Here is a 22680-nt window from a genome sequence, read left to right as displayed (position 1 = left end):
TTTTCATATTCAGACTGAATCTGGCAACCTGGTAAGAGGAAAAGGGTCCCCAAAGCAGTTCAGAGAGTCAGAGATAGTCCCCACTCCCACTGTTGGTAGTCCCATAGCCACACCAAGCTAATACAACCATGGCATATGTGCCGAGGATATAGGTCAGACCCATGCAGGCTTCCTAATTGTTGGTTTAGTCTCTGTGAATCCCTATGAATGCTGGGTAGATGATTCTGTGGGCTCTTGTCTTCAGTTGTCCTTGACTCCTCTGGCTCCTATAATCCTTCTTTTCCTTCTAACATACCCTGCAAATGAGACATGAGTCAGGGAAAGCAACATCTTTATCTCTGAACCCAGGACAAAAAAATAAAAACAAAAAAAAAAAAACATGCTCTGTCTCTGAAACTAGTGTCAAAGAAAAACACTTTAGGGGCTGGAGAGATGGCTCAGTGGTTAAGAGGACTGACTGTTCTTCCAGAGGTCCTTAGTTCAATTCCCAGCAACCACACTGTGGCTCACTACCATCTATATTGGGATCTGATACCCTCATCTGGCATACTACATAAGGTTGTACATGGATACAGAGAACACATGCGAAAAAAAAAATAAACTGATGTGGGAGGTCCTTCTGTCTGTGTGTTGCTTTTCTTGTTTAATATATAAAGAAGCTCTCTTGGCCTGTTGATAGGGCAGAACTTAGGTAGGCAGAATAGACAGAACTGATTGCTGGGAGAAAGAAGGGTAGAGTCAAGGGATGCCATGGAGCTGCTGCCACCAGAGCTAGATGTGCTGAAACTTTGCTGGTAGGCCACAACCTTGTGGTGATACAGAGATTAATAGAAATGGGTTAAATTAAGATGTAAGAGTTAGCCAATAAGAAGCTAGAGCTAATGAATGGAATTGGAAAATATTATTTTGAATTAGATAGGCCAGACCCAGAAAGACAAACATGTTATGTAATCATGAGAAAGTAGATAGTAGCTGTAAGTAAAGGATAACCATGCTGCAATCCACAGACCTTGAGAGAATAACTAAAAATGAGGCTCAAGTTGTAGGACCACATGAATCTCCCTGGAAAGAGCAAATACAAGAGTTTCGTGCTTTGACTGGGAGCAGGTGGCGTTGACATCAGAAGGATTTAGTTAGGGAGAAAGTAGTAGAAAAGAGGACAGGAATTAGGGACATTTCAGGGGCTACATAGAAACCTAATGCAATGGAAGCTTCCAGGAATCCATAAAATGTGACCTTAGTGAATACCAACATCCTTAAGGCTAAGCCCTATGCCATGCCCAGAAGTAACTGTCCAACATAAAACAAACTGTGTTTGTTTGTTTATTATCATGATGCTTCCTGAAAAATCCCTTCTCCCAATGGCATTTTTGGAATTTTTTTCCCCATGACCTTACAGATCTTTTGCTTTTTGTTTAGGCTTTGTTTTTTGTTTTTTTTTTTTTTTTCTGTTCAATTGTTCGTTTTGTCCTATTCAGATTCAGTTTTTTTTTTTTAAATCTTGTTACTATTTTGTTTAGATGCTGCTTTTGTTTCTAAAAGAAAAGAACAATAAAGGATGTAGATTTGGGTGACTGTGCAGGGGGAGGGGAGGTATAGTCAAATGCTGCTTGTTCAATTCTGGTTGCCCAGACATGAAATAATCACACAGAAAGTGTAATAATGAAACACTGTTTAACCCTTTACTTAGATGTATTGATAGCCAGTTCTTATATCTTAAATTAACCTATTTCTATTATTTTGTATTTTAACATGAAGTTTGTGGTTTACTGGTAAGGTTCTGGCTGGTGGCTCAAGTCTTTCTCCTTTGGTAGATACATGGCATCTCTCTGACTCTGCCTTCTCTCTCTCTCTCTCTCTCTCTCTCTCTCTCTCTCTCTCTCTCTCTCTCTGTGTGTGTGTGTGTGTGTGTGTGTGTGTGTGTGTGTGTATCAGTACAGAATCTACCCAGGCTGGAAGATATATAAAGAAAGACTACAGTAGCTTCTTTATTAACCAGGCTCATAGTATCTGGCAAACTTTTCCATGAAGCCGGAAATCTGAAGATCTCTCATGCCTTCTACTGAGAAAGTTTATCACTTACTTTCTTCTGTGTCCTGTAAAAATGTTTGGCAGTTCTCTCATGCAGCTGGAAGCTTGAAAGATTGTTTCACCTTTAGACAGGTTTAGCAGTCATTTCTCTATGTGTCCTCTATGTCTACTTCATACAGCATAACATCAAGCAGTCTAGGCAGGAGCAGTTTCTTGTCCCAATGGCTAATAAACTCCATAAGGAGCTTCTTGGATATCCATCAACCTCTTGAAGTAGATTGGTGCTACCAGGAGCAGATGAGTCTCATTTTCATGAAAAATCATAAGTTCTTAAAACATTTTAAATGCCATATTCTGGTACTCTTTGAATGTTTGAAGAATACCTATCCAACCTAAATCTATCTCTGTACATGTTGAAAACCTAAGCTCTTTCAGGTTCTATGAGAATATAAATGCCTGTGTTGTGGCAGCAGGGGAGATCTGGGAAGAATTGGGAGAGGAACAACTATAACCAGAATATATTAAATGAAGCACTATTTTCATTAAAAAAAAGCAAAAAACACATGTAACAAAAGTTGGTTTGGATATCGAGAAAAAAAAATGTTGATATAGTGAGTGTACCGAATAAACAACCACTTTGAAAATCAGTTTACAATCAGGAACCAAACAGAATCAGATGACTTAGACATTACTCTTGGACATATGCCCAAAAGACTTTAATTCCTAATCTGAAAAACATAGATGCCCAGGTGCTTTGTTGCTCTATTCTCAATAGCTAGTAAAATTTAATATTTATAATGTCCATAAGTCGGTAACTGTAAAATGAAAATGAGGTTCACATAGATAATTGAATTTTAATCAGAAATAAAGAAAAATAAAACTATGTAATATGTAAGCAAGTGAATGGTACTCATCATATTACTGAGTGAAATAATCCAGGATCATATGATGATAATAGTAATATTATAGAGTGGAGTGGGTACATAAGAAAAGCTGGGATGAAGAATGACAGCTAATCAAAACCAAGAATACGTGAAGAAACAACATGGAAACCTTGTACCTTATATGTTACTTATGAAAAAATAAGTTTATGAACCTTTACATGAAGGATCAAGCACAAGGGGATAAATGCCAATGCCAGAGGCACTGGTTTGTTAAATAAAATTCCAATGCTGATATGGAATTCTCCCCTAGAAATTGTTGGCCAGGAAGGGTCTATAGGCCTCAAACAATAAAGATTCCATCCATGGCTGAACTCCAATGGCTTAAGGCTCTGAACAGTGTTTAGAATACAGATAATCTCTCCTAGGACAGAGCTGAAAGCTTCTTTTCTCCTGGTTAATTTTTATAGTATTGGGAATGTAGGCAAATAATCTAGAGAAATTACTGGACATGGCATAGGCATAGTGGTGAACAATTTACATTTGTTTGCTAAATGAACAACTTCTAAACTTTCTTCTAAATATTTGGGCTGCCATTGACTTTGATCAAAACTGGGGCCCCTTTACTGGGAAGGGCCAATAATTCATAGACACATTGTCTTCAAAGTGCTGACAGCAAGTGAATGTTGGGTGCTCAGGTGATGAGAGAATATGCATGTTCACCCCCATCTCCAAGGCTCAAGAAACATAAAGAAATAGCCAGATGGTAGGTAAAAGGTAATTTAATACTATTTGTGGGGCAATATGGCCATAGCACTTATGAACTAATAATGCCTATAGATGTCTACAGAGTCTTACAAGACTGAGTCTTTAAACCCTCAGTTGTAGATTACAGATAGTCTCATGGGGCTCTGTTTCACCCACATGCTCTGCACAAGAAAAAATCATTGTCTTCAGTATTTTAGAGACCAGTGAATTATGCATGCTCCAGTGTACAGAGTCACATCTATGCTCACATGTAACCCTGGTTAAATCCAGTGGGTTACAAAAAAGTCAGAAGCCAAACAAAAAGATATGAATATGGATGGATATTTTGCGAAAGGAAAGGAGAGAGACTGGGACGTATTAAAGGATGTATGGGAGGGTGGAGGAATCGTGTGATCAGAATATGTTATATTCATATATGAAATTGTCAAATATAAATTAATAAATATACTGAACAGCAAATTATATGAAGTATTCATAGTAGACACTAACTAAGAGAAAGACAAGTAGTAGAATAGAGGTCATGGACTTGAGTTAAAGAACACTTGGGAGTTGAATATGTAAAAGAAACAAAATTGAAACATAGCCATATGTAGAGATCTAGTGGTATAATGTTATTAAGACATTCAATATCAATGAAAGATATATTAAATGGTTAAAATGATATTTTACATAAAAAGTAAATATAATTCAAATATTGCAAGCAAAATATAAGGATTTGCACCTACATTCCCAGAACAAGTGAAGGATTCCTGGTTGAGCACTGAATAAAACATAGAAATATTGGGAAAAGCTCTTCAGAAAAACAAAAGATAAATGAAAATAATTTAAAAGTGGTGAAAATTACAAAAGTACAATCAAGTTATATCCATACCATTAAAGAAATAGCTTTTTATAAAAAGACCCATTCAAAACAGTAGGTCTGGTACTGGAACAGAGAATAAACAAAATGAAAAAAAGAAGCTAAGAAATATCTCAAGAGAAAATACTCATACTTACATATAGATCTTGGTAAAAATGGAAATAGAATAAATGACATGAATGTACAGAGAAGGGCTAGAAAGAAAGGAGTTGGCAGTTGTGGGAGAGAATACATGGAGAAAAATAAGATAAATGAGTATTTAAGAGATAGTATGGAAGCCCAATAGAGTAGAAACTTACACACACACACACAGAGACATAAACACACATATGTGTGGTACATATAGATACATACACATATATACATATATGTGATAATATAGATATATTGGAGTTTGTCCTGGAAGTACTCTTGTGGACCAGGCTAGCCTAGAATTTACAGAGCTCCACCTGCCTCTGCCTTTCAAGGGCTGGGATTACAGGTGTGGGCCACCACCACCTGGCTTGAGGGTAGTAGTTTTATGGAAGTCCTGAGTGTGGGAATGAGTGGGTCTCTAATTTTTGTTCCTTCACTTGGGTCTCTTTCCTTGGTTGGCTTTCCTTGCTTAATGTCAATGTGATGATGATGATGATTGTTGTTGTTGTTATTTATTATTTTATTTATTGTTATTATATTTTGGGGTTTTTTTGAGAAGCATGCTCTTTTAATGAATGACTGAAAAAAAAGTTTATCTGGATAGGAGATGAAATGGAAATGAGCTGGGAGAAATAGAAAGATAAAAATGATAATAAGGATATATTATGAGAAATGAATCTATTCTAATATGTGTTGGGGTGGGGGAAGATAACTTGCCACAGTTAGTTCTCTCATTCCACCCTGTATTTCCCACATACTAACTCAGGTTTTCAGGTTCAGCAAAAACTGCCCTCATCACCTGAAACATCTTGTGGGTTATACATAGAAATCAATGGCTATGCATATTTTTCCATTTATATCTGGATTTAATCATTAAAGAACAAAGATATTTTGAGAGAGAAAACAATTTAAATTGCTGTAAGATGTTAAAGCATTCATATATATGTGCATGTGTGTGCATGTGTAAAGTTTATATATACTTATACTAATATATATATATAGTATATACATTATATATAGAATTTTGAAGTGTTAAAAACAACTTGAATAGAAGAAGGTTTTTGATTTGATAAGGGAGTTCTATCTAGAGTACAAAAATCACTCAAAGGTTATATGGTAAAAATGTAAAAAAATTACAGACAGTAAATGGGCAAACAACATAATCAGAAACTTCTCAAAAGATGAGTTAAAAATAGTTATTAAAATTTTAAAAAATTAGTGAGAATTCATAGGCATGAGGAATTGTAAATCAAAACTACATCAGTAGACTCTTTCTAACCATAGCCAGAAACATTACTATCAAGAAAAGAAAGAAACATACTCACTTTATTACATTAATGATTTCATGAGAGCAAAGTAACCTGTTTCTATGTTAGTGCAATGTAAATTAATGCATTCACCATGAAAATCAGCAGAGAAAGATTCTAATTGAACTAAAAAATAAATGTGAACTTACAAAAGAAACAAAAATATCTTACAGAGAATATGTGCCCCAAAGTCATAGTCACTTCCATAAGATATAGAGAATATTGTTACAAAATTCATAAAACTGTGTTATAGAATTAATCTATATGTTAATCTATGGACCAGAAATGAGCTAGGCATGGAAGTATGCTAGGCATGGTTGTTACCTCTTCACTTGGATAGATGAGGTGGAAGGATTTTGAGTTCAGTTCTGGCTTTTACTAAATAACCCATTTCAAGCCAGCCTGAGTGACATTGTGAGATGACTTCTCAAATATTTAGGTATTTTACAAGAAAAAAATTTATTCAATTTTAAGGTAGAATAGAAGTTCCTTTGTTAAAAAATGGATGGAATAAATGGTTGACATATTAAGCTAATTACACAAAGCAAGTGACATATCTTCTGTTCACATGAAGGTTATGGCTAAAGAGTAAATGAAAAGGGAAACTATGAGGTATGTATAAAGCAAAATAGGGAGGGAAGGAAGAAAGGGAGTGAGATGAAAGAACATTACATTTATATGTGGAAATTCATACAAAGCCCACTACTTTGTATAGGTAATATTTGTTATTAAAAGTAGTGGAATGGAAGTTTCTGTGCCTATAAAATAATTGTGGTTTATTATTGAATACTTAATGGTACTCAGGATATTAAGATTAATATAAAAGATTATTAATTATTACTTTATTCACTAAAAGTAATAGAGTAGAATTCTAACTACTGAATTCTGATGAAAACAAGTCTGGGTAAAAATTTATGGATGACTTTAGAGACTTCATATTGTGTACCCTGGGGATTGTTTGATCCCTGTTGAGTAGTTCACTTTTAATATCAGGCAATGGTGCATAAACAGAAGCATAATTATTTGCACATCTTAGAAAAGATTAGAGCCATGCATTTCTGGAGTTGTAATGAGGTATGAAAGATTATAAGTTTGAAGCACTGTGTTCTAGGATGTGAGGACTGAGGTCTGGTATTTTGCTTTTCTTCATATCCCCTTGGTAGATTCACAAGTACAATTTTAAGCTAAATCTGATAGTGTTTCCTGGAATATCTTATTGTGAGGAATTTCCATATTGAAGGAAAGAAGATTCTTTAACTGTCAGTTTACTTTTGACACTTCCAAAATGAATTCTTCCAGAGTAGCAGAGGAGAGACTAAACAGGAATCAGTGCTGAGTTTGATAAAACAGAGGGTAAGTTCCTCTGGTCTCAATCTATCCCACTCACCCATGAAGGTTAACAATGGGAGTTATATTCAATAACAAGAAATTGCAGTTGGTCTCTGCCTCTACTGTCCAATTGTATCTCATTTGATTCTCAGTCTATCCTTCCTCTGGTAGGATGAAGTTTAGCAGCTGTAGAATCTTCTTTCTTTCAATCTAGGAATTCCTCACATCAAGAATGTAACAGCATCCAGGATAGAGAGATGGTTTCTTTTTTAAAATATTGATGGGTGCTACACATACTGAGTGATTACCAACAAATACATTTTGAAAATTTTATGTCCTAATATATTTACCCAGCACTGACATGTTATATCTCAAAAGCATCACAATACAATCACACACAGTCTTACTCAAATGAATTATTAGTTCATTTTCTCGTATGGACTAAGGCTGGCCAATTTCTCCAACACTGAGCCCCTTCTAACAGGAAATGCTTCTTTGGAGCCTTCACATAATCCTTCTAATGGGTTTTAGAAATGTTCTCATTGTGAATTTTTTTCACATAATTCCTTCTTGTCTCTATTACATATAAGATTTTTTTCTCTCTTCTGAGATTTTCCCCATAAATTCTGCCTCACTGCATTTCCTGTTTCAGACAGTTGCTGCTTAAGTATATCAGAACTGTGATCATTTCTTAGATTCTATTTCTAAGCAAAACTGGCTTATGGGATTTATATGAATAGCTTCTAAATGAGCATAATATAATCACAAAATAATGATTGTATTGCAAAAATACACAAAGCCATAAGGTGCAATAGAATACCAGATATTCATATAGGTATTTCATTGATTTACAACAAAGTGACATACTAATTTCATAAAAAGAAAGTATTTTAAAATGATTTTCCTGAAATCAGAAATATCTCCAAAGAAAAACATAACCAAGAGTTGACTGCTCTAAAATTGATCAAAATCATACACAAAAAATTAAGCATAAATATTTAGAAAATATGTTTGTGTAAACTGAGTCATCTTTAAGAAAACATTAAACATAGAAAAAACTTAAGAAAATAAAATCATTAAAGTGAGTACTTTATATCAATAAAACATTTGAGGTGCATCAAACAAGAGGAATGTGTTCAAGACATACACCAAATAAACTCATATGCAGATTACATAAATAACAAAAAAGTGCAGCTTTTGAATTAAAGACCATTTAATGCTATTGAATAAGTGGAAAAATATCTCAAAATATACACTATGGAAGGCACTGCAAATGGCCAATGTACACATAGAAAAATGGTATGCTGGGAGAAAGGGCAGCATAGTTTCCAGTTGTGTACCCACTGGTGAGCCAATCAGTGTGTCTCCCATTGACGATGAAACCCTTAATCAATAGTTTGAGAAACAAAGTTGTTAAACTTGCACTGAATAAGTGCTGACCAGAAGATTTGTCTCTACATATTTGTTGGGTTTCTGTTGTGTGAACACAGTGTCAATTATGATACTTCAGCAGTAACAGTTTATTCCACTTATTGTCCTAAATATTAATTGTATTTTTTAAATTTTAAAGTTAAAGAATTAATAAATTAGGAGCATTTAAAATAGAAAATATAATTTTTTTCCCAATACAGGGTTTCTCTGTTGTTATAGAGCCTGTCATGGAACTAGCTCTTATAGACCAGGTTGGCAATAAACTCATAAAGATCCACCTGCATCTGCCTCCCAAGTGTTAGGATTATTGACGTGTGCCACCATCACCCAGTCTAAAGTATGATATTTTGAGATACACATGCATACTGCAATGAAAACTAAACTATGTCTTCTGAATCACAATGGGGGAAATATGAGTCTTGTGAAACTTCTTTTTGATCTGAAGGGAAAATAGTACAAAGTTCCTTTCTCTATCAGCTCCTCTGAGAAACCAGTAATGTTAAGCACACAGGATTGTTTTTCCTATGGCAAAGATGTAAAACCTACTATACCATTCAGGAAGAGGTGAATTGGAAATGATTAACTGTCTTGGTCTATGTTATCTGTTGGACCAGGACATATCAAGTTCCTACAATCAAGATGGAATTGCTAGTAATTGGAATGATGCCTAGAGCCAGAGGTTCCCCCAAGATTCTACAAGGACCGGAGGTGGATAATTGCACGAATAACCTCTACACTATCTGTATGAACTTTAGGTGCTTAAGCTAGTACAGGTAGCCCTATCTCTAGAACCCATATTCTTGAAACAAATGACATATACCCTGAACTGAGTTTCAATGTAATTATGATTTCTTGTGCCATGGGAATTGCATTACTAGGAAATGCTTTTCTAAATTATACTGGTCTTCAATAAGGCTGAAATAACCTACTCATTAGTAGACATCTCCCTCAAGGCTGATCCAGGTTGACAAATGTCAATCTGCACTGGGTTTTCATTCTTACCCCCTTGTGTAGTTTTCTTTCCTCTATGACACCTGCAGGAACCATATCAATAATCCTTCCACAGTAAGTCTTTTTGATTCTTGACAGTTTATATAATGTTCTATTCCAGTAACATCATATTTAAGAATAATTTTAAAGAAAGTCTTGATTTTGTCCCTATTGTAATTATAAAGCTAAACTTTTTTCTCCAGTATTAAAAGTAAGTCCTGCAGATGGCCCAATAAAACAATACTAGTGTGGTGCTTGCTATTGTGTGTGTGTACTTTCTCATTTTGTTTCTAATGTGCCTTTGCAACATTTCTCAGAACTGATGTTCCTTTCTTCACACCTTCAATCAAAGTCAGTATATCTCCTTACATTTTCATTGTCACACATATGAATCCTTGTTGAAGAATGATGTTTAATAGAAACCCACACTAACTCAGAATTGAAAATAATAGATTGTTAGATATTTAGGGGACACTTACAAATCAATATTCTCTACTGGAATGAGGAACAACAACCAGATCCTGTAGCCAGATACATGCTTTATATTGGCATAAATAGTTTGAGGCCATGCCCTCGGGGGTGTGTAACTTAAAGGCTACTGGCTGTAGGACTTCCTATAGGACCTCCCCCTTATGTTTAAATAAGAGAGTTCTAAGCCTAATACAAAATTATGTACAATAAGAACAATTATATATTCAATACTTATCCTATCCTAGTGAGTTTAAGTCTTGTGTAATAAATAACCTGTCCATGTCATGAGAGGAAAGTAACTACAACTACATAGTCTCTAACCCCATTGAAGATCCAAGAAGGGAAATAATATTACTTGAGTAAGCAGGAAGTGCAATCAAGCAACTTCCAAAATGTACACAAATGACAGAGATACCTGGCTACCTGGACAATCACCCAAAGTCTCATTTGCAACTTTGAAGCAACCAACTTTGGCTAAGGCCTAGAGTAACTGACAGACCATTTTCAGAGGCAAGAAATTTTTCAAAACTCTCTTACCCTGTCTAAGCAAGATTTGACAATCTTTTTCCTTGTGTCTTGCTTATCCATTTCTGGATACCACGTACCTTATCAGTCAGTGGTTGAGGCATGGGCAGTTCTTTGCCCAAAGGCAAATTTTACAAAGATGTAAACAAACTCCAAGTGGAGTGTCTTCCATGCTTAACATTCTCTCAGGAATAGATTGGTGCAGCCAAAAGTAATCATGTCTCACTTCAACAGAACCCTAAGTTATTTAAATGTCATATTCTACAGCTCTTTGAAGTGGCTGAAGATTACCTATCTATGCAGAATACAATCTCTATGTATCTAAAGAACCTGATTAGTAGATGACTATTGATCTATAATTCTTAATACCTATAATAACTTAAAGACTAGGACTACATATTAGAATACTATACAATAAACAACTGTGCAACAAATAAGGACAATGACCTCAAAATGTAAACAATGTGCAGATATCTTGATCAGAGGTAGAAATGTACATTGCATATGATAAATATATCCTAAAATTGTATCAATATACAAAAATGTTTTAAACAGAGGTAGAAACATACATTCATACAATATGACAAAATTACTTTGCCTAGGTATACAAATATTGTGGATGAAAATAGGAACATATTATCACCTGAGAGTTCCTTGAAATCCTGCAACACAGCCTGGTCCAGTGCTGAGAGGACCAGAGAGCCAGCAGGAAGTGTTCCTGCTACTGGCCTTTTTTCCCCCAACCCATCCTGGCTCCAAGCCTGCCTTTTTGTCTGTGAGGTCCTTGGAACCCTGCAAGATAGCCTGCTCCAGTTCTGAAGGACCTGAGAAGTGAATCAGCACCCACAGCCCATATAGCTGGACACCCAATTCTCTGGTACCTTCCCAGTGGGACAGAACTCAGGGGCTCCTTCGCAACTCCCAAAGCTTTTCTGGCCAGCCAGCAGGAAATGTTCCTGCTGCTGGGCTTTTCCCCAACCCAACTTTACTGCAAGTCTGCCTTTTCAACTGTGAAATTCTTGGAACCCTGCAACAGAGCTTACTCAAATATTGAGGGGACTTAAGAGAGGACAGACCAAGAAAAACTCCCAAGTACTCAGACCACCACAACAAAGATCGTACCAAGACACCAAGGCACTGCTGGCCTCAACTGAAGGAAGAGATGGGTAGGTGCCAATACAAGAATTCTTCCAACATCCTAAAAAGCAACATGGTAACACCGGAATCTAGTGGACACACATCAGGAGGACTTGATTATCCTACCCCAGAAGAAGTAGAAAAAAAAAAAAACAACTTTAAATGTAACTTTATGGAAATGATGGAGACCTTTACAGAGGAAGTGAAAATCATCCTTAAAGAAATGGAAGAGAAGACAAACAAAAAGTTAGAAGAAATTAATAAATCCCACAAAGATACCCAAGAAAACCAAGAAAAAGAAAACAGGTGGAAGAAACAATTAAAGACTTGAAGACAGAAATAAAGAAAAGCTGGTTCATTGATAAAATCAACAAGATTGACAAACACTTATTCAAACTTATCAAAAGACAGAGAGATAACACCCAAATTAACAAAATCATAAATGACAATGGGGGTATAACAACAGACACTGAGGAAATTCAGAGAATCATTAGTTCTTACTACAAAAGCCTGTACTCAAGAAAACTGGAAAATGTAAAAGAAATGGGCAATGTTTTAGATAGATACCATGTACCAAAATCAAATCAAGACCTGGTGAACAATTTAATTAGACTGATAAGTCATGAGGAAATGGAAGCTGTCATCAAAGTGTCCCAACCAAAAAAAAAAAAATGCCCAGGGCCGGATTGTTTAAGTGCAGAATTCTATCAGAACTTCTAAGAGCTAATACCTATACTCCTCTAAGTGTTCCACATGATAGAAACAGAATGCTCATTGCCAAACTTTTTTTATGAGGCTACAGTTACCCTGCGAACAAAACTGCACACACACAACAAAAACTTAATCATGATAAAGAATTACAGACCAATCTCACTCATAAACATCGATGCAAAAATTCTCAATAAAATGCTGGCAAACCAAATCCAATAACATATCAAAAAATTATCCATTATTCTCAAGTAGGCTTCATCCCAGATATACAGGGCTGCTTCAACATACACAAATCTATCAATGTAATCCATCGTATAAGTAAACTGAAAGAAAAAAAAACATCTGATCATTTCACTAGATGCTCAAAAAGCATTTCACAAAATTCAACACCCCTTTATGATAAAGATTAGAGATACAAGGATCATATCTAAATATAATAAAAGCAATATATAGCAAGCCACCAGCTAACATCAAATTAAATGGAGAGAAACTCGGCGCCATTCCACTAAAATCAGGAACAAGACAAGGCTGGCCACTCTCTCCATATCTCTTCCACATAGTGCTTGAAGTTCTAGCAATAGCAATAAGACAATATGAGGGATTCAAAATGAAAAGAAAGAAGTCAAACTTTCTTTATTTGAAGATGATATGATAGTGTACAAAAATGACCCCAGGTACACCTGATTTTTGACAAAAAAACTAAAATTATACATAGAAAAAAAGCATCTTCAACAAATGGTACTGGCATAACTGGATGTCAACCTGTAGAAGAATGAAAATAGATTCTTATCTATTGCCACAAAAATGCAAATTTAAATAAATAGATTAAAGACCTCAATATAAATCTGACCACACTGAACTTGATAGAGGAGAAAGTAGCCTTAAATGCATGGATACAGAAGACCACTTCCTAACTATAACCCTAGTAGTACAGACAATAAGAGGAACAATGAATGAATGGGACCTCCTGAAACTGAGAACCTTTTGTAAAGCAATGGACACTGTCAATAAGATGAAAACGCAACCTACTAAATGGGAGAAGATCTTCACCACTCCACGTCATAAAAAGGATATAAAAAATATAAAGATCTCAAGAAATTAGACATTAAAATTCTTAATAACCCATTTAAAATGGTGTACTAAACTAAACAAGATACTTAAGGACATGTTCAACTTCCTTAGCTATCAGGGAAATGCAAATAAATATAACTTTGAGATACCATCAAATCAAATATACTGATAGCTTAGGCTGAAGAGGATGTGGAGTAAGGGGAACACTCATCCATTACTGGTGGGAATGCAAACTTGTGCAACCACTTTGGAAATCAGTGTACCAGTTTCTCAGAAAATAGGGAGTCCACCTACCTCAGGATACAGCATTACCAATCTTGGGAATATACCCAAAAGATGCTCAATCATATTACAAAAGAATTTGTACAACTATGTTCATAGCAGCATTATTTGTATTAGTCAGAACCTGGAAACAATCTAAGTGCCCCTCAATAGAAGAATGAATAAAGAAGGTGTGGCACATGTACACATTAGAGTTTTACTCAGTGATAAAAACAATGACATCTTGAATTTTGGGTGCAAATGGATGGAAATGGAAAACACTTTACTAAGTGAGATAACCCAGACCCAAAAAGATGAATATGGTATGTACTGACTCATAAGTGGATTCTAGCCTTAAATAAAGGACATTGATGATTCATGATCGTAGAGAAGCTAAATAAGGTGAATCCAAAGAAAAACATATAGTTATCCACCTGGATATTGGAAGTAGACAAGATTGCCAGGCAAAAATTGGGAGCACGGGGGTGGGAGTGGAGTGGGGGTAAGGGAAGATGGGAAGAGAGAAGGGAGAAAGGGAGGATTGGGGGGAGCTTGAGGAAATGGGATGGTTGAGATAGAGGAAGGGTGGATATGGGATCAGGGGAGTAGATATCTTAATTAAGGGAGCCATTTTAATGTTGGCAAGAGACTTGGCTATAGAGGGGTTCCCAGGTATCCAAGGAGATATCCCCAGCTTGTTCCTTGGGCAGCCGAAAAGAGGGTGCCTGAACTGTCCTTATCCCATAGCCATACTGATGAATATCTTGCACATCACCATAGAACCTTCATCTGGCCATGGATGGAGATAGAGAAAGATACCCACATTGGAGCACTTGATTGAGCTCCCAAAGTCTAAATGAAGAGCAGAAGGGGGGAGAACATGAGTAAGGAAGTTAGGACTGCGAGGGGCGTGCCCTCCCACGGAGATGGTGGAAGCTCAGCAAGGCCAGCTGGACTGGGACAAGTTCAGTTCAGGCACCCTCTCTCCTTTATTGCTTAAGGTCTTAGTTGGAGTCTTCCTAGTGGATTCTTTGGAATTTTCCTGAGCGAGGTTTCTTGCTAACACCAAAATGACTCCCTCAATCAAGACATCTCTTTCCAGCCGGGCTGTAGTGGCATACATCTTTAATCCTAGCACTCGGGAGGCATAGGCAGGCAGGTCTCTGTGAGTTCAAGACCAGCCTGGTCTACAAGAGCTGGTTCCAGGACAGGCTCTAAAAACTACAGAGAAACCCTGTCTCAAAAAAAAAAAAAAAAAAGAAAGAAAGAAAAAAAGAAAAGAAAAAAGCTATCACTTTCTTTGCTCTCATGATTGTCCTTCCTCCATCTCAACTATCCTATTCCCTCAAGCTCTCCCCAACCCTCCCCTTCTAAACCCCTCTTTCCTTTCTCTCTTTTTTCCCATGCCCCCTGCTCCCATCCTCTCAAATTTTTCCAGGCAATCTTGTCTGCTTCCAATTTCCAGGAGGATCTATATATGTTTTTCTTTGGGTTCACCATATTCCTTAGCTTCTCTAGGATCATGAACTATAGTCTCAATGTCCTTTGTTTATGACTAATACCCACTAATGAGTGAGTACATAACACATTAGTATTTTTGGTCCTGGGTTATCTCACTCCTGATAGTGTTTTATAATTTCATTCATTTGAATAAAAAAAATCAAGATGTCATTGTTTTATTTATTTATTTATTAAAAATTTCCACCTCCTGCCCTCCTCCCATTTCCCCCACACTCCTCCCACTCTCACCTCTCCTTCTCCAGTCCTAAGAGCAGTCAGGGTTCCCAGGGAAGTCCAAGGTCTTCCCCTCCTCCATCCAGGTCTAGGAAGGGGAGCATCCAAACAGACTAGGTTCCCACAAAGCCAGTCCATGAAATAGAATCAAAACCCAGTGCCATTGTCCTTGGCTTCTCAGTCAGCCCTCATTGTCAAGCACAAAAGTGTGCTTATTTATTTTTACAAAACAAATCATATTTTAAATGAATGTTTACTCTTCAAGAAAAGGAAATCATTAACAAGTCAGAAATTATAAACATTTTTATTTTATAATAAGAAGCTCTTTGTATATTCTACAAAAGTGGTTAATTTAATAAAAAAATAAAGCCTTTTCAGAAAATGTTATAAATTGTACCCAATATTTTTTCAGTTATTATATGAGTGTATATGTGGAAAGAGTGCTCATGGATTTTCAATTGCTATTAAGAATTGCAATGAATTTTGTAGAAAATTCTTTGAATTTTAGGATAACTTTTGATGACAAATTTTCCAATACTAAAACTACCAACCCATCAGTTATGGGAGTTTTATAAAACATCTAGTACCTTCATTTCATACTCAAAGTCTTAAGATTATCATCACATTCATGTCTGCAACATACAACAAGCAGGAAGCAAAAGTACATTTTACATTCGTATGATTTCATCTACATATAAAACATATAAAAACCTGTCCACTAGAAACATAGCATGTTGTTTGCAGGCGTAAAATGAGATTTTTATTGAGAATGTCTTTAAGCAGCCTGATATTTCTGTCACATACAAATAAAATAGATAATTGTTCTCTAGAATGTACGCAAGAGACTAGATGATCTAAGTTATAATTTCAAAGGCAAGTTATTAGGGCAAAAAAGAAATCTATGTATAAGAGAAAAATGCAAACTTATTCACTCGAATAACTGTTTTCCATTATTGGATAAAAAAATTAGATGCATGCTCTTTTTTGTATATATATATATATATATATATATATATATATATATATTTGGTTTATCAAGACAGGGTTTCTGTGTTTTTGCAGCCTGTCATGGAAAGACCAGGCTTGCCTCAAACTCATAGAGATCCACCTGTCTCTGGCTCCCAGGTACAAGGATAAAAGGTGTGTACCACCACTGACATGCTAGCTGCATGTTCTTAATGAAAATGAGAGAGAACAGTCAGTCAAAGATTTTATTAACAATATTATTATATAGTACATTGCTAAATAGGATGAGAAATTATGGAAATGGTAAAGTTGTGTTGTAACATCATTCAACTAGAGATTCCATTTTTGAAACATTTGTCTATGTAAATAAAGTGCTAATGAAAACAGAGTCTTTCGAAACTTTTTAAAGTGAATGGGCATCTGTAATTTGTACAGAGAACACGTCAGTATATTTATTAAAGGGAAACAAAGAAAACAATGCTCCAATATCACATTCTCACTTTAATTTGATGTAGAAGATAATGAAAACAAAAGACCTTACAAACTTTTTTTTTTTAAATAGGTAATACACAGCCCACATTGAGAATGGTGGGAGGTGCTGACTAAGCTCTTTGAGAAGTTCACCAAACTTGACCTATCTTACATAGAATGGGAAACTCAACAATATTGGCACTTATCAAAATGTGTGGATAGTGGCTTAGTTATACAGTAAAGGATATGTACACTGAAACCATGGAGAAAGTAAGTGTTGACCTTGATGACTACTAGATGTTCATAAACTGAAAAAAAATGCAGGTTCTTCTCTACTTGTCTGTCTGTTTCTAAAGGTAGTTATTGATCCATCTTTCTGTCTACCAACAATAAATTAAATGTCTAGTAGTATCAGTTAGGCCAAATTCTTCAAGGCTCTATGATTTCAAGTTTAAGATGATGATAGTCTGATTTGATCAACTTAATTTTCTTTTAATCATTAAAACAAATAAGGAACATTTCATAGCTACTGCAATTTATAAGTTTTAAAATGGAGCTCATACATTTCAAATGGAATAAATTAATTTAAGTCGAAATTATTAATTATTTACAAGGAATAACCATAAAGCTTGAAATCCTCGTAGAGACTTGTGTAGGAATGTAAGTGAGAACAAGAGGACATAACTTTTGGGTTTAGTGTGCCCCATCTGAAAACTGTGGCATTCTCTAGGGAGCAGTTACAGTTGGACAAGAAGGGACAATTTTTGAAGATAGAACTGCTAGAGCAGTAACAGAATTTTCTGGGAATATCTAAATAATCTACAAATGGTTACATCTTTATTAAAAATTCTCCATCCAAATGTGTATGCCTATGGGGTCACATTTAGATACTCTTTGAATGAATGGATTGCAGTGTATCCTCGCATCTTTATTCCTGTCTCAATTAGGTGAAATGCAGCCAAACGATCCAGTCAATAACCACCGAGTAAGAATTAGTTAAAAAGAAAAATGAACCAACAAACTACAGAATGGGAAAAGATCTTCACTAACCTCACATCAGACAGAGGTCTAATCTCCAAAATATAAAAACAACTCCAGAAATTGGTCATCAAAAGAACAAATAATCCAATAAAAAAATTGAGTACAGACCTAAACAGAGAATTCTCAACAGAGGAATCTAAAATGACTGAAAGATACTCAAGGAAATGTTCAACATTCCTAGTCATCAGAGAAATGCAAATCAAAACAATTCTGAGATTCCATCTTACACCTGTAAGAATGGCCAAGATCAAAAATACTGATGACAACTTATGCTGGAGAGGCTGTAGGGTAAAGGGAAGTGGGGATGAAGCTATTAAAGCCCCTCTGGATATCAGTGTGGTGATTTCTTAGAAAATTAGGAAACAACATTCCGCCAAACCCAATAATACCACTTTGGGGTATATATTCAAAGGATGCTCAATTGTGCCACAATGACATGTGTTCAACCATGCCCATAGCAGCATTGATTGTCATAGCCAGAACCTGGAAACAACGTATATTATATGCCCCTCTACCGAAGAATGGATAAGGAAAATGTGGTATATTTATACAATGGAGTACAGCAGAAAAAAAAAATGACATCTTGAATTTTGCAGGCAAAGGAAAGAGCTAGAAAACATCATTTTGAGTAAGGTAACCCAGACCCAAAAAGACAATTATCACCTGTACTCACTCATAAGTGGTTTTTAAACATAAAGCAAAGAAAATCAGCCCAGAGAACCTAGACAATAATGAAGACTCGAAGAGAGACATCCATAGTACTAATCTACATGAGTAGTAGAAAAAGGCAAGCTCTCCTGAGTAAATTTGGAGCATGGGGACCTTGGGAGAAGGTTGAAGGAGCAGGGAGAGGCAGGAAGGGGAGCAGAGAAAGATGTAGAGCTTCATAAAAATCAATAAAATAAATGAGAACATGAGAGAATCCTGACGAAGTATGGAATAATTCATAAAAGAAAAGCCATCTGTCAATCTGTTTCATCATTTTGCATAATGTTAAAACAATTTTAAGTTTCACAGTTTTATTGATTCTACAGAAACAATGGAAAGTGTCTTTCAGCTTAGAATATACAAAACCTTGTTTGTATATCCTAATTAATATTCTTTCATTGCATATTGTGAGCTCTGTAAATTTTTAATATAATCTGTTTGCATGTATTTTCAAGTGTATAATGCTTGTATTCTTCGTAGAATACACAAACATTTTGTAATTCTCTACTGTTTCAAATATTGAAAGATTTATTTTTGAATACTTAATTATTTTACATTTGTTAAAAGCACCTAATAGTTTTCCATATGAATATTACACATAATGCTATTCAATGAATAACTTGATGCTAAGATTATTAATTTTCAAAATTTACATAGTATATATTCATTGTAAAGAGTAAATGTGATTTAAGTTTGGCTTCATATGAAATATGAGACTCATATGCCATATTTCTTCCATACCTTCTCAGATCCCTTTTTTTTAACTCTCCACCCTTGTGGGTCTTTTTTCATTTAAATATACATATATATATATATATATATATATATAAACATATTCCTACATATGTGAATACAACCTCTTCATCCATATAATGTTACTTCTGTGTACGTGTTTAAAGTTGATCACTTGATATTGGGAGGCTAATTGCAGTAGATTTATTCTGTGAAAAGAGACTATCTGTCTGTTTGTAGATCTCCCAGGATTCTTCATTTGTCTTCAGATTTTTATGAGCATTTGAGGACCCTTCATATTTTTTCCTTCCATATTAGCATGTCTCTTATAATCATTCTGTTTTAGAAATTCAATTTTTTTTTTCCTTTTTAAGTCAGGGTTTTCTGTAGCTTTGGTGCCTGTTCTTGAACTAGTTCTTTTGACCATACTGGCCTCAATCTCACAGAGATGGGTTTACCTCTGCCTCTTAAGGGCTGGCACTAAGGGCTTGTGCAACCACTGCTTGGTTAGAAATACAATTTTAAAAATACCATCTGTGAAGTTTCTGGTGACTTGCTACAACACTACAACTTTCAGACACATAATTTAAAAAGTCAAAAGCCAGACCTGTGGGCAATTATTTAAATGCAGAAAGCAAGAGATTGAAAACTACAAACTCAGATTTCCCTGCACATAATTGAGGAGGCAAAAGTCTCTCTTCTTAATTATATTAGGGGAATGAACTTTCTCTAGAAAGAGTAGAAATGATGATTGTAATTGTGGGTCCCTCAGAGAATTAGAATCAAGATCCAAGGTGTAATACAATTTCCTCAGCTCCGTCTTTGATTTAGGAGGAGCCTGGGCATTTTTCAGCCCTGTTTATAAGCACACACACACACACTATGCAGTTAAAGGGTACTTTCTCTGCTTCCAGAAAAGACACAAATCCTTGATCACAAATAATGTTCTGTAATTCAGAAAGTGGTCCAGTAAAATTAAGTATTATATATACCTTCTTTGAATCGAAAGATCTGAAACTTTGGAATCTGAAACTTATCATCCAGATAGAGAGAGAAATGGGAAAATAGGACTACTCTTTGGATTGAACTGAAAATTGAGTTCTGAATTCCAGGTATACTAATAGCTCTCTTTCTTTCCTCTTTCTTTTATTTAAATGAATATTAGTATTTTTATTTTATTAAAGAGCTTTTTTCATATATTATATTCTTACAATTATTTCCTGTTGCAAACTCTTCTGTGTTTCTGCTCTTCTCTTTCTTGTATCCAAATCTACCCCTTTATGTCTCTTAATATATGATGAATTTCAGGAAGTGTCTCTTTTCCTGTGCAAAATGAGACTGAAGTGAAACCAGCAGTAGAAAGTATTCAGAGGGATTAGGGAGTGTTAGGAGGCATTGGACACCGGGACTTGCAGCATCTCTGGTGAGGCTCTCCTAAATGGTCAGAACTCAAGCCTTTCAGATTCTCTCCATGATTCTCTCATGCTTTTATTTTTAGATTATTTATATGTTTTTCATTCATACCACAGCAGCCAGCACTGCACTGTCCAGTCATCTGCTTCCAATTTTAACTTCGTAGAAAGGGCTCTGGGGAAAGAAGATATGAAATATTGAGGTTAAAATCTTCATATTGTATTCTCCTTTATCTTGTGACTTTTTCAGAAATCATACTATAATTCACCATCAATTTCTTCTGACTTAGGATAATTTGTTTGTGACTATACCAGTGGATTCTCTATGTATAGTTCAGGACGGAAAAGCATTTCCAGCATATACATAGTGGATGGGATGGACCCATGACTAATGTGGATCATCCTCTAATACAGGTCTACTTTCTGTATCCACAGATTCCCTTACAGAAACATGGACTCAGCCAATGTGTCTGCGGTGACTGAATTCATTCTGTTAGGATTAACAGATCAGCCTGAACTCCAAATGCCCTTGTTCTTTCTGTTCCTAGCAATGTATCTGGTCACTACATTTGGAAATTTGTGTTTGATAATTCTGACTGTGCTGAACTCTCAGCTCCACACTCCTATGTATTTTTTTCTCTTTAACTTGTCCTTTATAGACATCTGCTACTGTTCTGTGTTCACTCCCCAAATGCTGATGAACCTTATATTATGGGAGAATATCATTTCTTACATGGAATGTATGACCCAAGTCTATTTCTTTTGCTTCTTTATTATTTCTGAGTGTTATGTGCTGACTTCAATGGCCTATGATCGCTACATGGCCATCTGTAATCCACTGACGTATAATGTTGTCATGTCTCCTAAATTATGTTTGAACCTTATGCTTGTTTCCTACTCTATTGCATTTTCTAATGCTGTAGCTCACACTGCATCCATGCTGAGACTGAGTTTCTGTGATACCAACACCATCAACCACTACTTCTGTGATATTCCTCCTTTGCTCCAGCTATCCTGCACGAGCCCATATGTCAATGAACTTGTCATTTTTGTTTTTGGCACCATCAATATCATTGTTTATTCTTCAACTATCTTTATCTCCTATGGTTTCATCCTTTCCAGCATCATCCACATCCCTTCCTCTGAGGGCAGATCCAAAGCCATCAGCACCTGCAGCTCCCACATTCTTGTTGTTTCTCTGTTCTCTGTTTCAGGTGCACTTGCATATTTCAAACCCTCCTCAGTGGTGTTTATGAATGAAGGAAAAATCTATTCTGTTTTTTATACCAATGTGGTTCCCATGATGAATCCATTAATCTACAGCTTGAGGAACAAAGATATTAAAGTTGCCTTTAAAAAAACCTTAATAAGCAGGAGATTTTGATTAACCAGGGTTGTCTTTATCCCTCTTGTTTTCAGCAGAGACATAATTTCAATTATGGGCATTACTTCAGCATAAGACTTTAGCTCTTCTATTTTTTCGTAGAAAATATTTTACTTTTTATTTATATATTTTTATTTATTTGGTTTTGTTGTTGTTGTTTTAGTTTTTGAACAGGCAAAAATCCTTGGTGTAATTATGATTCTTTATATGTTCCACTTTCTATCATAAAATGAAATATGATTCCTCTATACTTAATTTTAATATTTCCAGATTTTTTCTTCTTCATTATTGTCATTTTCACTATTTTTATTGTTTATTGTTTAAA

The 22680-nt window shown here is 35.5% G+C and overlaps 1 protein-coding gene across 1 annotated transcript; it reads left to right on the top strand.

The window, feature by feature from the left end:
• The first annotated feature begins 21422 nt into the window (after positions 1–21422).
• LOC121451983 (olfactory receptor 8B3-like) lies at positions 21423–22355 on the top strand. The gene has a single exon (XM_041657827.1). It carries the CDS (start codon positions 21423–21425, stop codon positions 22353–22355), a length of 933 nt encoding a protein of 310 aa, XP_041513761.1.
• Positions 22356–22680: the final 325 nt, after the last annotated feature.

Source organism: Microtus oregoni, unplaced genomic scaffold (genome assembly GCF_018167655.1).
Source record: "Microtus oregoni isolate MIOR12 unplaced genomic scaffold, Mior012 000008F_ref0000371, whole genome shotgun sequence".
In the NCBI taxonomy this organism is placed as follows: domain Eukaryota; kingdom Metazoa; phylum Chordata; class Mammalia; order Rodentia; family Cricetidae; genus Microtus; species Microtus oregoni.
The sequence above is the reverse complement of the archived record's forward strand: the minus strand, read 5'-3'. Positions and strand labels throughout refer to the sequence as shown.

Coding starts and splice junctions, on each gene's coding strand:
- LOC121451983 (XM_041657827.1), top strand. CDS start 21,423: ATGGACTCAGCCAATGTGTCTGCGGTGACTGAATTCATTCTGTTAGGA.